Source organism: Balaenoptera musculus, chromosome 11 (genome assembly GCF_009873245.2).
Source record: "Balaenoptera musculus isolate JJ_BM4_2016_0621 chromosome 11, mBalMus1.pri.v3, whole genome shotgun sequence".
Lineage (NCBI taxonomy): Eukaryota > Metazoa > Chordata > Mammalia > Artiodactyla > Balaenopteridae > Balaenoptera > Balaenoptera musculus.
In genome coordinates this window covers 5,681,620-5,695,857 of record NC_045795.1, presented here as the reverse complement: position 1 = coordinate 5,695,857, position 14,238 = coordinate 5,681,620, and the positions used below count along the sequence as shown (strand labels likewise).

General features: G+C 42.6%; 1 protein-coding gene across 1 annotated transcript in view; it reads right to left on the bottom strand.

Annotated features, from left to right (window-relative positions):
• BMP6 (bone morphogenetic protein 6) overlaps nt 1–14,238 on the bottom strand; it is a 144,049-nt gene that overhangs the window by 19,386 nt on the left and 110,425 nt on the right. The window contains exon 2 of the mRNA XM_036869058.1: nt 4,885–5,077. Within this exon, the coding sequence (XP_036724953.1) occupies nt 4,885–5,077 (193 nt within the window). The remainder of the gene's footprint in view (nt 1–4,884; nt 5,078–14,238) is intronic.

Genomic DNA, 14,238 nt, shown 5'->3' with positions numbered 1-14,238 from the left:
TAGTATTTTTAATAAATGGTCCAGGGTCAGGTAGGTTTTTCTATTCTTACACAGCTATCTAATCTACATCTGTAGTTCACCTGTGATCTCAAATATCCATTCCTGTAGAGTTTAGCTCATTCTGCTGATCTAAACACTCCCATATCCCACTGCCTCTTGGGCATCCAACCATGACTCAGACATGTCCCAACCTGGACTCATGTCCATCCCCCTTCCTTGACTTATTCCTACATCCCCTATCTCTGTGAATGGTTCAGAGTAGCGAATCATTTAAAAATTTTGGAAAACTGTTTTTTTTGCCTTTTGACAGTTATTTTCTCTCCTGGGACAATTATATTCTATCTTAAAAAGTAGGTCAGAAATGGTGAACTTGGTCACAACTTTAAACAATAATTCAGTCTGGCATTGTTTCTGGGGACTCCACCGGCATGGCCTCTGGGTGGCCTAAGGAAATCTTTCTTGGTTTTAAAAACCAACTTTTAACACAGCATTGCCCTGTTCCCTTGATTCAAAGATGCACATCTTCCAATCCTAAGGATTCTGAAGTTAGGATGAAACATATGGACCAAACTGAAAAAAAAAAACAAAACCCTACTTTGCCTGTCTGCAAACAGAGTCATGATATTGCTTATACCAGGAGGAACTGAATTTTGAATTTGGTAATTAATTCTCACTTTAAATGTCTTCCAATGGACTGCACCATGATAGAACACAAAAAAGAAAAGTTATCATATACACAGAAGATAGATTATCACTGCCAGGCAATACAACTGCCAAACCGTATAGAGTAGAATATGGGATGTCAAAACTATCAGAGGCACGTGTGGCCAGTTCATGTACCAAACAGAACCATCTTTCAGACACTGAAAAAATTTCTGGCTGGCTTTCAAGAGATGCTGTTTGACTTTGACTTCCAGATATACAAAATTGAATAAGAAGAGTCAAAGTATGTCTTTCACCAGATAGAAATGTAGATGCAAATGATATTCTTAAAGGCCCCCAAACTGCACTATTAATCTATAGGTGCTATAAAAGTAAAGATCATGAGTACATGTTATGAAAAGCAACATGCTACCATCACACTACTACATATGACAATGGAAGGTTGACAGTTAATCAGAGCAGCCTTTACCCTCCAAGTATGAAGACAGCTTAGTGTGTATGAGATTCAGGAGAAAATGGTAAAGTAAATGGACAAAGATATAATACTGTGAATAAGGACAAGTACTTTTATATAAATTTATTCTAGCCTTTTTTCTCCTCCACACCCCCTCCTCTAGAAGAACTGCTAATAGATCCATGGTTGACCAAAAGATCAATGAAGGTTTGCAGAGGTTTTCCATTGCAAGCCCTTGAAAGCCAAAGTATCAATACCAGGGCCTGAATTCTAACAGACACATTTTTACCCTCAACAGAGCTGTCTCCTATGCCATCCAAACAGAAGCGTCCTTGAGATGTTCGCATCCAAGCTAAGGAGATGAAGATGCAAGGCATGCCATAAGGGGACCGCTTACCTCTTTCTGGCACTTCACCTTTATTTCAGGACTGTCCCCATGTCATTGGGATGACTTTGAGGGAATCAAAGCAGATCATAGTTTAGGCCTAATTTGGACTTGGCAAAATCCATATGTGCCACGTTCCATCCTTCTAAGGATAACCTGCCTGCCCAGCTGTCTGATGGGGTCATGGCTAAATCCTAAGGAAGGAACATAGGGGAAGGTCTTTCCCAAACTCTAAGCACTGTGTAAATGCCAGTTTCCACCAAGGTCATCATAAAAACATAACAATTTCTTACATCAGATAGTAACACCAAACTCATCTTAAGATATCAACCCCACACCATACTCTAGAGTAAAATTTAAAAATAAACTACAGGGCTTCCCTGGTGGTGCAGTGGTTGAGAATCTGCCTGCCAATGCAGGGGACACGGGTTCGAGCCCTGGTCTGGGAAGATCCCACATGCCGTGGAGCGACTGGGCCCGTGAGCCACAATTGCTAAGCCTGCGTGTCTGGAGCCTGTGCTCCGCAACAAGAGAGACTGTGATAGCGAGAGGCCCGCGCACCGCGATGAAGAGTGGCCCCCACTTGCCGCAACTAGAGAAAGCCCTCGCACAGAAACGAAGACCCAACACAGCCATAAATAAATTTTTAAAAAAACAAAAAATAAAAATAAATCAACTACAAAGGGCCCCCTGTGCTCCTCTGATAGGACCGCGTATGCTGTAGGGTTGCCAACCCCACTCCACTCTGCGAGTTGCTCCAGATCTTTTCAGGACTTAGATTCCATCTCTTGCTTTATTCTCAGGTTTTGAATACTGTATCAATTGTTACCCTGTCCTACCTCAAAGCACCATCTCTTCAACTCATCACTTTTTTGAACTTACCTGGTCCAGTGATTTCTTACCAGTCAGAGAAATAAGGTTTCTGCAGAGTTCGCAGCAATGGCCTATCTTCCAAGAATCGTTTCTGACCCTCCCTGGGTCGGGCTCCCTAGCTGCCCTTTACACCAGGAGGCCCAACACAGAACTTCTTCTGCCTCAGCTGATGGTATGACTCAGCATTGAAACACCTGCCTTTTTTCTTTTTTTTCTTTTCCAAGGAGGCCAACTCTTTTGCAACACACACGTGTGTTAAGCTGATCCATCAAATGCTACAAATTTCACTGAAACAGATTAGACAGCTACGTTTCTTCACAGGCCTGGAGGGTCCTTTTCAGCCAAGACACCCCAAGATGGTACAGACGGGGAGATCGAACCTTCCCCAGAAGGGGTCCCACAGTTCAATCTGGAGGCCTCTGGAAGGACATGAGCAAACCGCAGGCAGCCTGGGCTCCAGGCCCACCGATAAGAAAATCTTCTCCTGGCCAACGTGGAACTCTTTAAAAGCATGAAATTCCCCCAATTCTCCCAGGATTTCCCCTTTCCTATGCACAAAAATTAAACACGTCCAATCACCAAATGCTCCCATCCTAAAACGCAGAGAAATTACAATTCTGCTTTGACACGGAGTCAGTGAAGGTTGGGACCATTTGGGAGTTTTGTTTTCCAAGCTCACTGCTGGCCTGGAGGAAGCATGACACCACGATCTGAAGCTCAAGGCAGCTGTTCGCTTTTGGCTGGAGTTCAGTATAAACCTTACACATGGTCTGCCAGTGCGTGCTCTCTCTCTTTTTTAAAATAATAATAATTTTGAAAAAAGTCCATAGTCACAAAACCTCCAATCTAGTGTTTTCACTCTAAAGCTTTTCCTGCAGAACACAGAAAACTATGTTTTCCAAACAAATGTCTGAGCCAAAAAAGGCACCAGCAGGTTATTTCCATCAGAGAAAGGCAATGGGACCGATACTTAGGCAGATTGAAAATCAATGGCTAAAGCAGTTCCGAAGAATCACTGAATAGCAATTGTCTCTGAAATACTGAAAGATGAAAATCTAGCAACGAATAATTTACTTTTCAAAAGAGGCCCTTAACAGTTAAGTCAATGAATACACTTTTATTTAGGAGCGAAAATCAGACATCAGAAAACCTGCCTTCCATTCTGAAATTTTGGTCTGTTATAAAGATCCTGCAACGGCTCTGTTTTACTTACAATTTAACTGCCACAGCTGAGAATTCACATACAGCCATCCGTGTGTCTGTCCAACACCAGGACATGTCCCCACATCCTGGCATGTCCCTCCTTCTCCAGTTCCCTCGTTACAGACTTGAGTATGCATCAGGGCCAAATGTTGGCAGTGCTCTCAAAATGGTCCTTGTATGGGGCAAGTTCATGTTTGTTATTATTTTAGTGTGTGCATTTGCGACAGATCCGCAAGTTCAGGAGAGACCCAACTCCTTCCTTTGGACCTTCTTAATCCAAACTTTTGGACCTTCCTGGGAAATTAATAGATTGCCAGGACCAAAAGCAAGAATCTGGAGGTGGTTTATAAAACCAAAGCTAATAGAGTCCATAAAGAGAGGACATAAATGTCCCTCCTCCTCTGCATTCTCTTCCTTTCCCTTTTATCTTCGTATTTACCATACAATTGCCAGAAAGACCTATCACGTGCTGAGATCCTACCTGCTGCCCGCTGAGAACCACGGGCAGTGCTAACCTCTGCATCGGACTCTCTGTTCTGGCCAAACCACTCAACTGAGCCCTAAATACAAGCAAAGTTCAAGGTCATGGGCTTGTTTTCCGTTTGCTGTAGGACTGAAATAACTGCTGTAATACTTCATCCCTTAGCCCCTCCGATGCTCTAAAAATCACTCCATGGAAGTTTTCCTTTATTTGCTAGGCAGCCCCAAGAACACAGTTCTTCTGTAAAACAGTGTGGCCTCATTTCAGGAAACAAGAATAATACAGACGTGGGAAAAAAAAGTCTACCGGTCCCTTGCATCTACATGATAAAAAATACATTTGAGACACACATATACACACACACTCACTCAAAGACATATTATATCATATATGTGTACATTACATGCACAAGCACACAGCCTTCTATTCGCTTGAATCAGTAGCATTTGCAGTTAAGCATCCGCATAATTTCCGCGTGCGAACTTATGTTGGCCACCCTCACCCATCACTCAAAGTAGGGACTAAAACATAGTGGGAAACATTTTAGTCCCAGTGAGTTATATGTTTTCCGAACACAAAGGATGCTTAGTAGATACCATTCACTGGCTTGCTTCGGAAAAGAAAACTATTTGGGAAATTTTCACCTTAAGAGCAAAAAAGTCGTCTTGCTGGTTCAACGCTACCATTGGGAACACACCCCCCGTCACGCCCGTGTGCTGCCCTTGAACTCCAAGCCACCTTGCAGAGACAGAGTCGGGGTTATAAGGTGGCGGGGTGAGAAACGGGGGCCAGCCCCACCCTTTGGGGTTCCTCGAGCCTCCATACCTGTGCTGCTGCTCTTGTAAGACTTGGTAAATGCCGACAAGAAAAGTTTGGTTTTTAAAACTCCCGACAACACAGTCCTTGTAGATTCGGAACTCTGCAGCCGTCACCGCCTCACCCTCAGGAATCTGGGATAGGTTGAACTTGAACTCTTTGTGGTGTCGCTGGCGAGGGGAGAACTCCTTGTCGTCCTCCACTACAGGATTAAACGAGAGAGAGTGACAGCTATCGTTACTTGGCTAAGTGCCACAGGCTCACCTCTAGAAAGTTCCCCCGTTTTCATTCCTAAGTGGCTTACCGTTACCCTCATTAGAGGGATCAGTGGGTGGTGGCAAGAACCACGGGCCAGGCGGCCAGGCTGAGATTAAAATCCTTCATTCTCCCCAAGGATTAAATACAATGCTTAGATTCTCTTTAACGACTTGAAACTATTTAACCAAGTTGCATGACAGCAAGTTATTTGAACTCTTGTCTTCCGGCTTCCTCATCTGCAGCATCAGACGAAGAGGGCTTCCCAGGGAAGCTGGAGGAATGCAGGCAACAGTGACTAAGAACGCCTCTGCCGTCCTGGCCCCGTTGTCCCCTCGCAGCCCCCCTTTCCTCCTTCTCTCCCCACCAAGCAGTTGCCAAGACCCAGGGCAGCCCTGAGCTAACCTTTGCTGGGGGAGGGGTGTTCCGTGGTCGGAGATGGGGGTGGGCAGCGCGTTCTGCCTGGGTCTGAAGCTCGAACGGTCCTCGTATTTTGCCTGATGTCCAGGGGGAATTTTTGTTGAGGGGTTTAGTGTGAAACTTCATAGAAAATATTGCTCTAACTAAAGTCCACTGCCCTCCCTCTACTGGAGGAAAGTGAGGGCTGAACGCCTCTGAGGGGAGGGACCCTCTGGGTTGTGAAGCTGCCGGGGTCTCCATTTAACCTGCATGTAGAACCCACGTATGAGGACAGAGATGCGGAAACACATCACCAACGGGATAACATGCTATTGTCTAAGGCTTTTTTTAAAAACTGGGTAAAGATCGAGTCTAAAAGCTTTTTTTTTTTCATATTTTGGCCATGCCACGTGGCTTGCAGGATCTCAGTTCCCCAACCGGGGCCATGACAGTGACAGCACCGAATCCTAACAATTAGGCCACCACGGAACTCCCTAAAAGGTTTCTTTAAATGAAATCTTTTCCCTGCATAAAGACAAAGTATGGAAAACTACAAACTACTGATTATCATGCTTCAGAGTCAGCCTTCAGATGGCTATACAAAGTCCTGGGTGAGAGGAACACTATCAACCTCGGATGCTTAACTCATAATCGTTGTAGGAGAGAAAAACAAGCACCCTGCGTCCCACCACAAATCCTGACTCTTTTCCCCAGAGCTCAGAAATGCTTCTGCCCTGCTGCTCCTGTTAGTTTTTTCTTAATGGCAACCGCAGTAAAATCTCATGAGCAAATTAATCCTTGACGGCAGAGTTTTTCCAGGACTTGTGGGTAGAAAAAAAAAAAACATCAAGTTATTTGCCACCTCCAATGGCCCACTTTCTCCCCCATGTGCTGTTCTCCATAATCACCAGAGAAAAGCTCTGCAGATTAAGCTCCTTTACAGCCAATAACTTTACACGAACTTGAGACCACGATGGCATTGCAGAAGCTTGGGAAAGTTAAGCCATCCATCGGTTCGAGGTTTTTACATAAAGAATTTCTGAAACTGCCATGTGACTATGCAACAAATCTTTTAGATTCAAGTTATCCCTTTTCTGGGGGCGGGAGGGGAGAGAGTTGTTAAAAAACAGTAAGCTTTGGCTTGTGTAAGAGCTTGAATATAAGTTAAAAAAAAAAAAAAAAAAAGGTCCAGCCAGAAAGTAAACCATGGTTCAGTCCCAACAAGAGAACAGGTTTTTTAATTAGTGGCTAAGCATGAAAAGCAATATTGTTGGGGAGTTCACCCAAGGACACCCACACCTGATGGTGGATCACTTTTCCCTAAAACTGATCTGCCTTTTCAGTTTGATATGTTATCATCAGTGGTTAAAAAACGTGAATCGAATCTGATTTCCCAAAGAGACTTTCTAAAAAATAGTCACACAGCTTTTCTATAGGGCCTCTTGGGTGCTTAAAAATGTCAATATCAAGAAATGAAAGCATATTCTTAAGATTCTTTTGAGAGAATGCATAAGAATTCCTCAAAGAAGTCTTCCAATCACTCTTAACATAAACAACAGAAAAACTATGAATGCGAAGCAAGATATAAAACAGTGACTTAAAAATAAAAATAAAACAGTGACTTATGATATTTCAGTTATAAGGAGGACAGAAGGGACAGACATTTCAACACATGAGAAATATGTTAGTTAGTCTTTGGAGAGGTATACCACCCCCAGTAAACCACACCTTCCTGTATGTACACCCTTAGGTGGTCCCTTCTCCCCTGGGCTGGTTCTGTGACCTTCTCTGGACCAATAAGAGGCAGCAACAGTGGTGCTGAGTGATTCTGAGGCTAAGTCATAAGCTTGGAACTTCCTTCCATTTAGGTGTCTTGGAATGCATGTCTAAGGAAAGATGGCTACCATGTAAGAAGTGCAACTACTCTAAACCCCCTAGACTATGAGGAAGTCCGAGGTAACCACGTAGAGAGGCTGTGTGGCGCACAGAGACAGAGAGGGAGAAGGAAGGAGGGAGGGAAGAGCCCAGTCAGTCCCCAGCCACCTCAGCTGAGGCACCAGACATGGTATGAAGACGCCATCTTGGATGTCCAACCCACTGGAGCCTCGGGACGACCCCAACCCCAGTGACCACCTGACTGCAACTGCATGAGAGACCCTGAGGGGTGGGGGGGCACCCAGTTCATCCTAGTCTTTTCACCAGACCGTGAGAGATGATAACAGTACCTTGTTGTTCGAAGCCACTATGTTTTGGGTGATTTGTTACACGGTAAGAGGCAACTGACACAAGATGAGAAGGGAGGGTAAGAGAGGATGAGAGAGGAAGAGAGAAGGAGAGTCTGACCTTGCCAGGAAGGGGAGAAATTGCATGCAGTTCTTAAGGAGGAGGGATTTTGAAATCCTGGGAGGCAGTGTGTGTGACTAAGGAAGGATCCTGGCAGCCGCTCACAGACAGATGTGAAGAGATAGATAAAGAATCTAAAAATGAGAAAGTGGAAGCATAGTTCAAAGCCTTCCATTTTATTACCGTGTGAATTAGAACTCGTTGCCTTATATGTACATTTCCCCAATTCTCCTCTGGTCGGTCTTGAAGCACTCCACTTCCTCCTGCTTTTCCTGTATCCTTCTTGGAGGAGAGGCATGGTCTCCTCAGCCCCCCGTGAGTCTCTGATTGCTGCCCACCTCGTTATAAGCTCTCCCACCTAAACTCTTATTGTCGCCTGAACCTATCCTCGTGCGTCTTAGCTCAAAGCTACACCATCTTCCTCACTCTTCCCAGGAGACCTCAGCTACTGGTCATTGGAGTTTGCTTGGAATGCCTCCTCTCTCCCCAGATCTTCTGCCCACAATTAAAGTTACACAGTGCATTTGCTAATGTCTCATAGGGATACAAGAAATAAGTACAATTAGGTCACTGCCTACATGTGCATTTGAAGACCACCACCGTAAAACGGTAATGGTTCCAATGAGCTTAGCATTTCCCCTTTGAGCTCTGTGACCTGGGCTCCTTAAACATCAGACAGTTCAAGAAAAATGAGAGAGGGCTGAGGTGGGGATCCAGCGCTCAGTACCTATTTTGTAGCCCCTGCATCTGGCTTCTCAAAGATGGTGCCCTGTGTGGAATAGGTAGTAGCAAGGTAGTAGCCGAGAGTGTAGACGAGGTAGTAGCCGAGAGTGTGGACGAAGTGTGAAGCTGACAACACAACTTTGAAATCCAGCTCCCCCTTATCTTACTCACGTGATACCGAGCAAGATATCAGCCAAAGTTTCAGTTATCAGTTAAATGGGAATAACAACATTTCTGAGGATTAAGTGAGACAATCGGTACAAGACAGTCAATGACACAGGAAGGGCTCAGCAAATGGTAGTTGGAAGCATCGTTAGCCGGTATTTGACAATCTAGCTCCTCTGAGCTGAGAGTATGTTTTTGCTGAGTTATTCAAATTTACTCACGTCTCTAAATGTGGAGGACTTACATTCTCTGGAAAGGGAGATGAGTGAAATCACTGTCCTAAGTGTCATCAGCCCTGGTGTTTGGCTACTGAACACAGTACTGTGTTCTCTGAAGCAACAATTCCTAGAATTTTTTATTTCAAGGACCACTGAAAACATTTTTTTTTTTAATGGTAATGACCTTACACAAGGACATCTACTGTTTCTGTTTTCCTTTTGTAAGGACAATAAAACAAATAAGACAACAAACTGCACCCTTTTAACACTCTGATTTTATTTTTAAAGGTCCTTTTAACACCAAATCAAGTAGGGAGGATGTAATTCAAGGACATACACAATCCTTGAAGTTGAATCAATTTCGCTTTATAAAACTCACTCTGGGGCTTCCCTGGTGGCGCAGTGGTTGAGGGTCTGCCTGCCAATGCAGGGGACGCGGGCTCGAGCCCTGGTCTGGGAAGATCCCACATGCCGCGGAGCAACTAGGCCCGTGAGCCACGATTACTGAGCCTGCGCGTCTGGAGCCTGTGCTCCGCAACAAGAGAGGCCACGATGGTGAGAGGCCCGCGCACCGCGATGAAGAGTGGCCCCCGCTTGCCACAACTGGAGAAAGCCCTCGCACAGAAACGAAGACCCAACACAGCTAAAAATAATAAATAAATAATAAATAAATAAATTTATAAAACTCACTCTGTTCTCTCTCTTTGCCTCAGACGATACCAACTGAAATTTCAGACCAGCACCAGATCTCTAGTCAACAGGTAGGAGCCACAGCCCAAAAGAATAAACGTTACTAGGTTAAGATTATAAGTGTAAATTATGTAGTATTATACATGCAAAAGTATGTATATATATGTAATTTATGGAGGTAATGAAACATAATAACAAAGCACAAATGAGACCAGCACCCAACCTAAAAACTGGAAGGTAAACAATATTCCTCCCCGGTGCCATCCCCCACTCCCACCCACAAGGGACCTCGGATCATGAATAATGTCTGGCAGTCCCTTGCCTTTCATTTATTTATTTATTTATTCTGGGCTTTCGAGACTTTAGTTCCCCGACCAAGGATTGAACCCACGCCCTCGGCAGTGAAAGCATGGAGTCCTAACCACTGGACCGCCAGGGAATTCCCAGTCCCTTGCCTTTGAAAAGATTTTACTACATATGTAGGTATCACTAAATCATAGAGTGTTCAGTTTTTCTTTTTCTCTTAAAGTCTTTCCTTTCAGAGACATGATGGAAGTTTTACAGGCACCCAGGGAAAATCTAGTCATGGCCACAGCTCAGCTTGAAGGCTGCCCAGGCAGGGGGCTGAGGTTCTGTGGGAATGGACGACTAGCAACTCTTCTCCTTCTGCAGCCCTACCGCGTGTAGATCTATTACAAACACGGGCATTTTCTTAATATGTGCTGGTGGGGATGTGGAGAAAGTAAAACCCCTGTGCGTTGCTGGTAGGGATGTAAAATGGTGCAGCTGCTGTGGAAAACAGTGGAGTGATTTCTCAAAACATCAAACAGAATTACCACACGATCCAGCAATCCCACTTCTGGGTGTGTATGGGTACCCAAAAGAATCAAAAGCAGGGACTCAAACAGATATTTGTACGCCATGTTCATAGCAGCTTTGTTCACAAAAGCCAAAAGATAGGAAGAATCCAATATCTACAATGGATGAATGGATAAACAAAATGTGGTCCATAAATACAATGGAATACTGTTCAGCCATAAAAGTAGAAATTCTGATACATGCTACAACATGGATAAACCTTGAGGACATTTTGTTAAGTGAAATAGGACAGTTACAAAAGGACAAATATTGTATGATTCTACTTGCATGAGGTACCCAGAGCAATCAAATTCATAGAGACGGAAAGTAGAATGGTGATTTCCAGGGCCTGGGGGTATGACAAGTTAGTGTTGAATGGGTACTGAGTTGCAGTGAGGGAAGATGAAAAAGTTCTGGAGAGGATGGAGGTGACTGTCGCACAACAATGTGAATGTACCTGTACCTAAAGTGGTAAATTTTATGTTATGCATATTTTACCACTGTTAAAAAAATTAAAAATGGACATTTTCTTACACAATCACAACGTATGATCACACCGCAGTTAAAATAATTCCTCACTGTCCTATACCCAATCCATAATTAAATTTCCTCAAATGCCTCAAAAATTGTCTTTCTACATTGGGTTTGTTGGAATCAGGAGCCCAACAGGGTCCATTCCTTACACTTGAGTCTCTTCTAAACTAGCAAACCAGCAGGTGGTGGGGATGGTGGTGGTGGGATGAATTGGGAGACTGGGATTGACATGTATACACTAATATGCATAAAATAGATAACTAATAAGAACCTGCTGTATAGCACAGGGAACTCCACTTTGCTGTACAGTAGAAACGAACACAACATTGTAAAACAACTATACCCCCCCCCCCAAAAAAAGAGTTGCTTATCCAAAAAATTAAATAAATAAATAAATAAATAAAAATAAACTAGCAAACCAGGAATAGGAAGAACTCCATTAACCTGATAAGGAGTCAACATAAAAACGTACACTAACAACAGTCCTAATGGTGATACGTTTGAACCACTTCCTCTAAAACAATGAAGAAGGTGAGGGTGCTCATTTCAGTCTTGTGTTGGAATCCAGCTCAGCGCTGCTAAGGTTAAACAATTGGAAAGGACGAGGCACATTACAAACTGTGGACCTAATAAGAAGTTCAGCAAACTGCTTCCCTGTCTCAGTGAGTTGTAACTGCTGTAACAAAAGTACTACAGACTGGGTGGCTTAAACAGCAAACATTTATTCCTCACAGTTCCGGAGGCTGGAAGCAAGAGATGAGAGCGCCAGCAGGACTGGGTCCTTGCTGAGGGCCCTCTTCCTGGTTAGGTCCTCACGTAGCCTCCCTTGGTGCATGCTCCCAGAGGGAGAGAGTGTGTGGGAGCTGGAGTTTCTTTTTCTTATAAGGACACTAATCCCATCCTGGGGCCCCAACCTCATGACCTCATCTAGACCTATTTATCATCCAAAGACCCCACCTCCTAATACTGTCTCATTGGGGATTAGAGTTTCAACAGTATGAATTTCAGGGACACAAACACGCAGTCCATGACGTTGACCTGAAGGTGTCACATCATGTGTTCCACTACCTTTCCAATTTATGGTTTGAAATTTTTGCATTCGTTTTCCTAAGTGACCCGATGGTCTCATATCATCATGTTGTTTGGTTTCAAGTTACACTTGCTCTTGGCATAAGTTGGGAAATGTTCCCTTTCTTTTCAAGAAATGATCTCTTCCTGGAAAGTTTGGCAAACTTATCAGTAACATCTGATCCTGAATTTCCTTTGGGGAATAGTTTTAATTACTCAGTCATTTTCCTTTAAACATATAGAAATATTCAAGCTATCTTTTTTTTAAGTCAGTGTGTATTTTCTAAAATTTGTTAATTTGGGTTTAATTCTTTAAATTTATTTCCATAAAGTTTTTCAGAGTATTCTCTTATTATTTAATCTCTGCTCTATTTATGTTTTTCTCATTCTAATATTGTTTATTCATGGATTTCCTTTTTGACTCATCTTACTGAAGGTCACTTTTTCTTTCTCACTACTGCTTAATTTGATCGTGATAAAGATATTTTAATATAGGTATTTTCTGAACATCATTCCACAAAATCTGAATTCTATCAATTAAAGTTGTCTAGAGAAAAATAAAGACACCACCTACTTCAACTGCAAATATAAAAGAAGAAAGAGGGAGGGAAAAGTATGGAACACTTGTGGGATAAATTGGGAGATTGGGATTGACATATATACACTACTATGTATAAAATAGATAACTAAAAAAAAATAAAGAAGAATGGAACACTCTCTCTAATACATTTAAGAGTAGTCCATATTCATTACTTTCTCACTAACTGGACTCACTCGGTGGTTAATTCAGTATAGCTCAGTTCAGGGAATTACAGTTGACCCTTGAATAACTCGGGGGTTAATCCGAGTGTGACTTAGAGCTGGCCTTCCACATCCTCAGTTCCTCCAAATCCATGGATTCAATCAACCACGCACTGTGTAGTATGAAGTATTCACTATTGAAAAATACCCCATATAAGTGGACCCATGCAGTTCAAACCTCCGTTGTTCAAGGGTACATTCATTCCACAATAAATTCTACATTTTCCAAATGCTTAATGCTTCCACTTATAGACCAAACTTGAAAAAGCTGAAACCCTTTTTAAAAAAAATTACCATTCCATTGATAACTATAAACATTTTTTTTTCATGCTACGGCGCAAGCTGATTTCATTTTAGGCAATATAGAAAGTTCTGGCTAGTTTTCCAAGGGTTTTAACAATGGTGGCCTTTAGACTTCTCTGTTGCAAGCTTGCAACCTTAAATAGTGACAGAGACACTGAGTTCAACTCTCCTACTCACTTTTTTAACCACAGTGCCATGATCCTTCCCTCCAGGGTTCACCAAATATTCCTAAATATTTGTATTCATGTTCTATGAGAATCACAAATATCAAGAAGAAGCTATTTTCCTGGCTACCATGCTCTAAATGACTTTTTTAATCTAAACTTTACTTTTTATTTTAAATAATTATAGATCTATTAAGTGGTTGCAAAAATAGGGCAGATTTTTTTTTTAAAAAAAAGCAGAGAGGTCCCATGTAACATCTTGTATAACTAAGAACAATAACAAAACCAAGAAACTGACACTGGCATTAATACCTTAGCAAGACTACAGACCCTCTCTCTGATTTCACCAGCTTTATTTTTATTTTTTTTTTAATTGGGGTATAATTGTTTTACAATGTTGTGTTAGTTTCTACTGTACAGCAAAGTAGAGTTCCCTGTCCTATACAGCAGGTTCTTATTAGTTATCTATTTTGTACATATTAGTGTATATATGTCAATCCCAATCTCCCAATTCATCCCCCTCCCCCGCTCTACCCCCTTGGTATCCATACATTTTTCCTCCACATCTGTGATTTCACCAGCTTTTACATGCACTTTTTTGGGTATGTATGTATGTCATAACTCGATGACATTTTGTCACATGTATAGATTCCTATAACCACCACCACAGTCTAGACCCAGAACAGTTCAGTCACCATAAAAAGGAACTCCCAAGGCTGCCCTTTGATTCCCAATGACTTTTAAGACCAGACTCAGTGCATATATTATAAAGAGATTTAGGACCAAAAATTAGTGCCTACATACCATCATTAGTAGTAAGGGTTAAGCGAGTCATTTTTTAT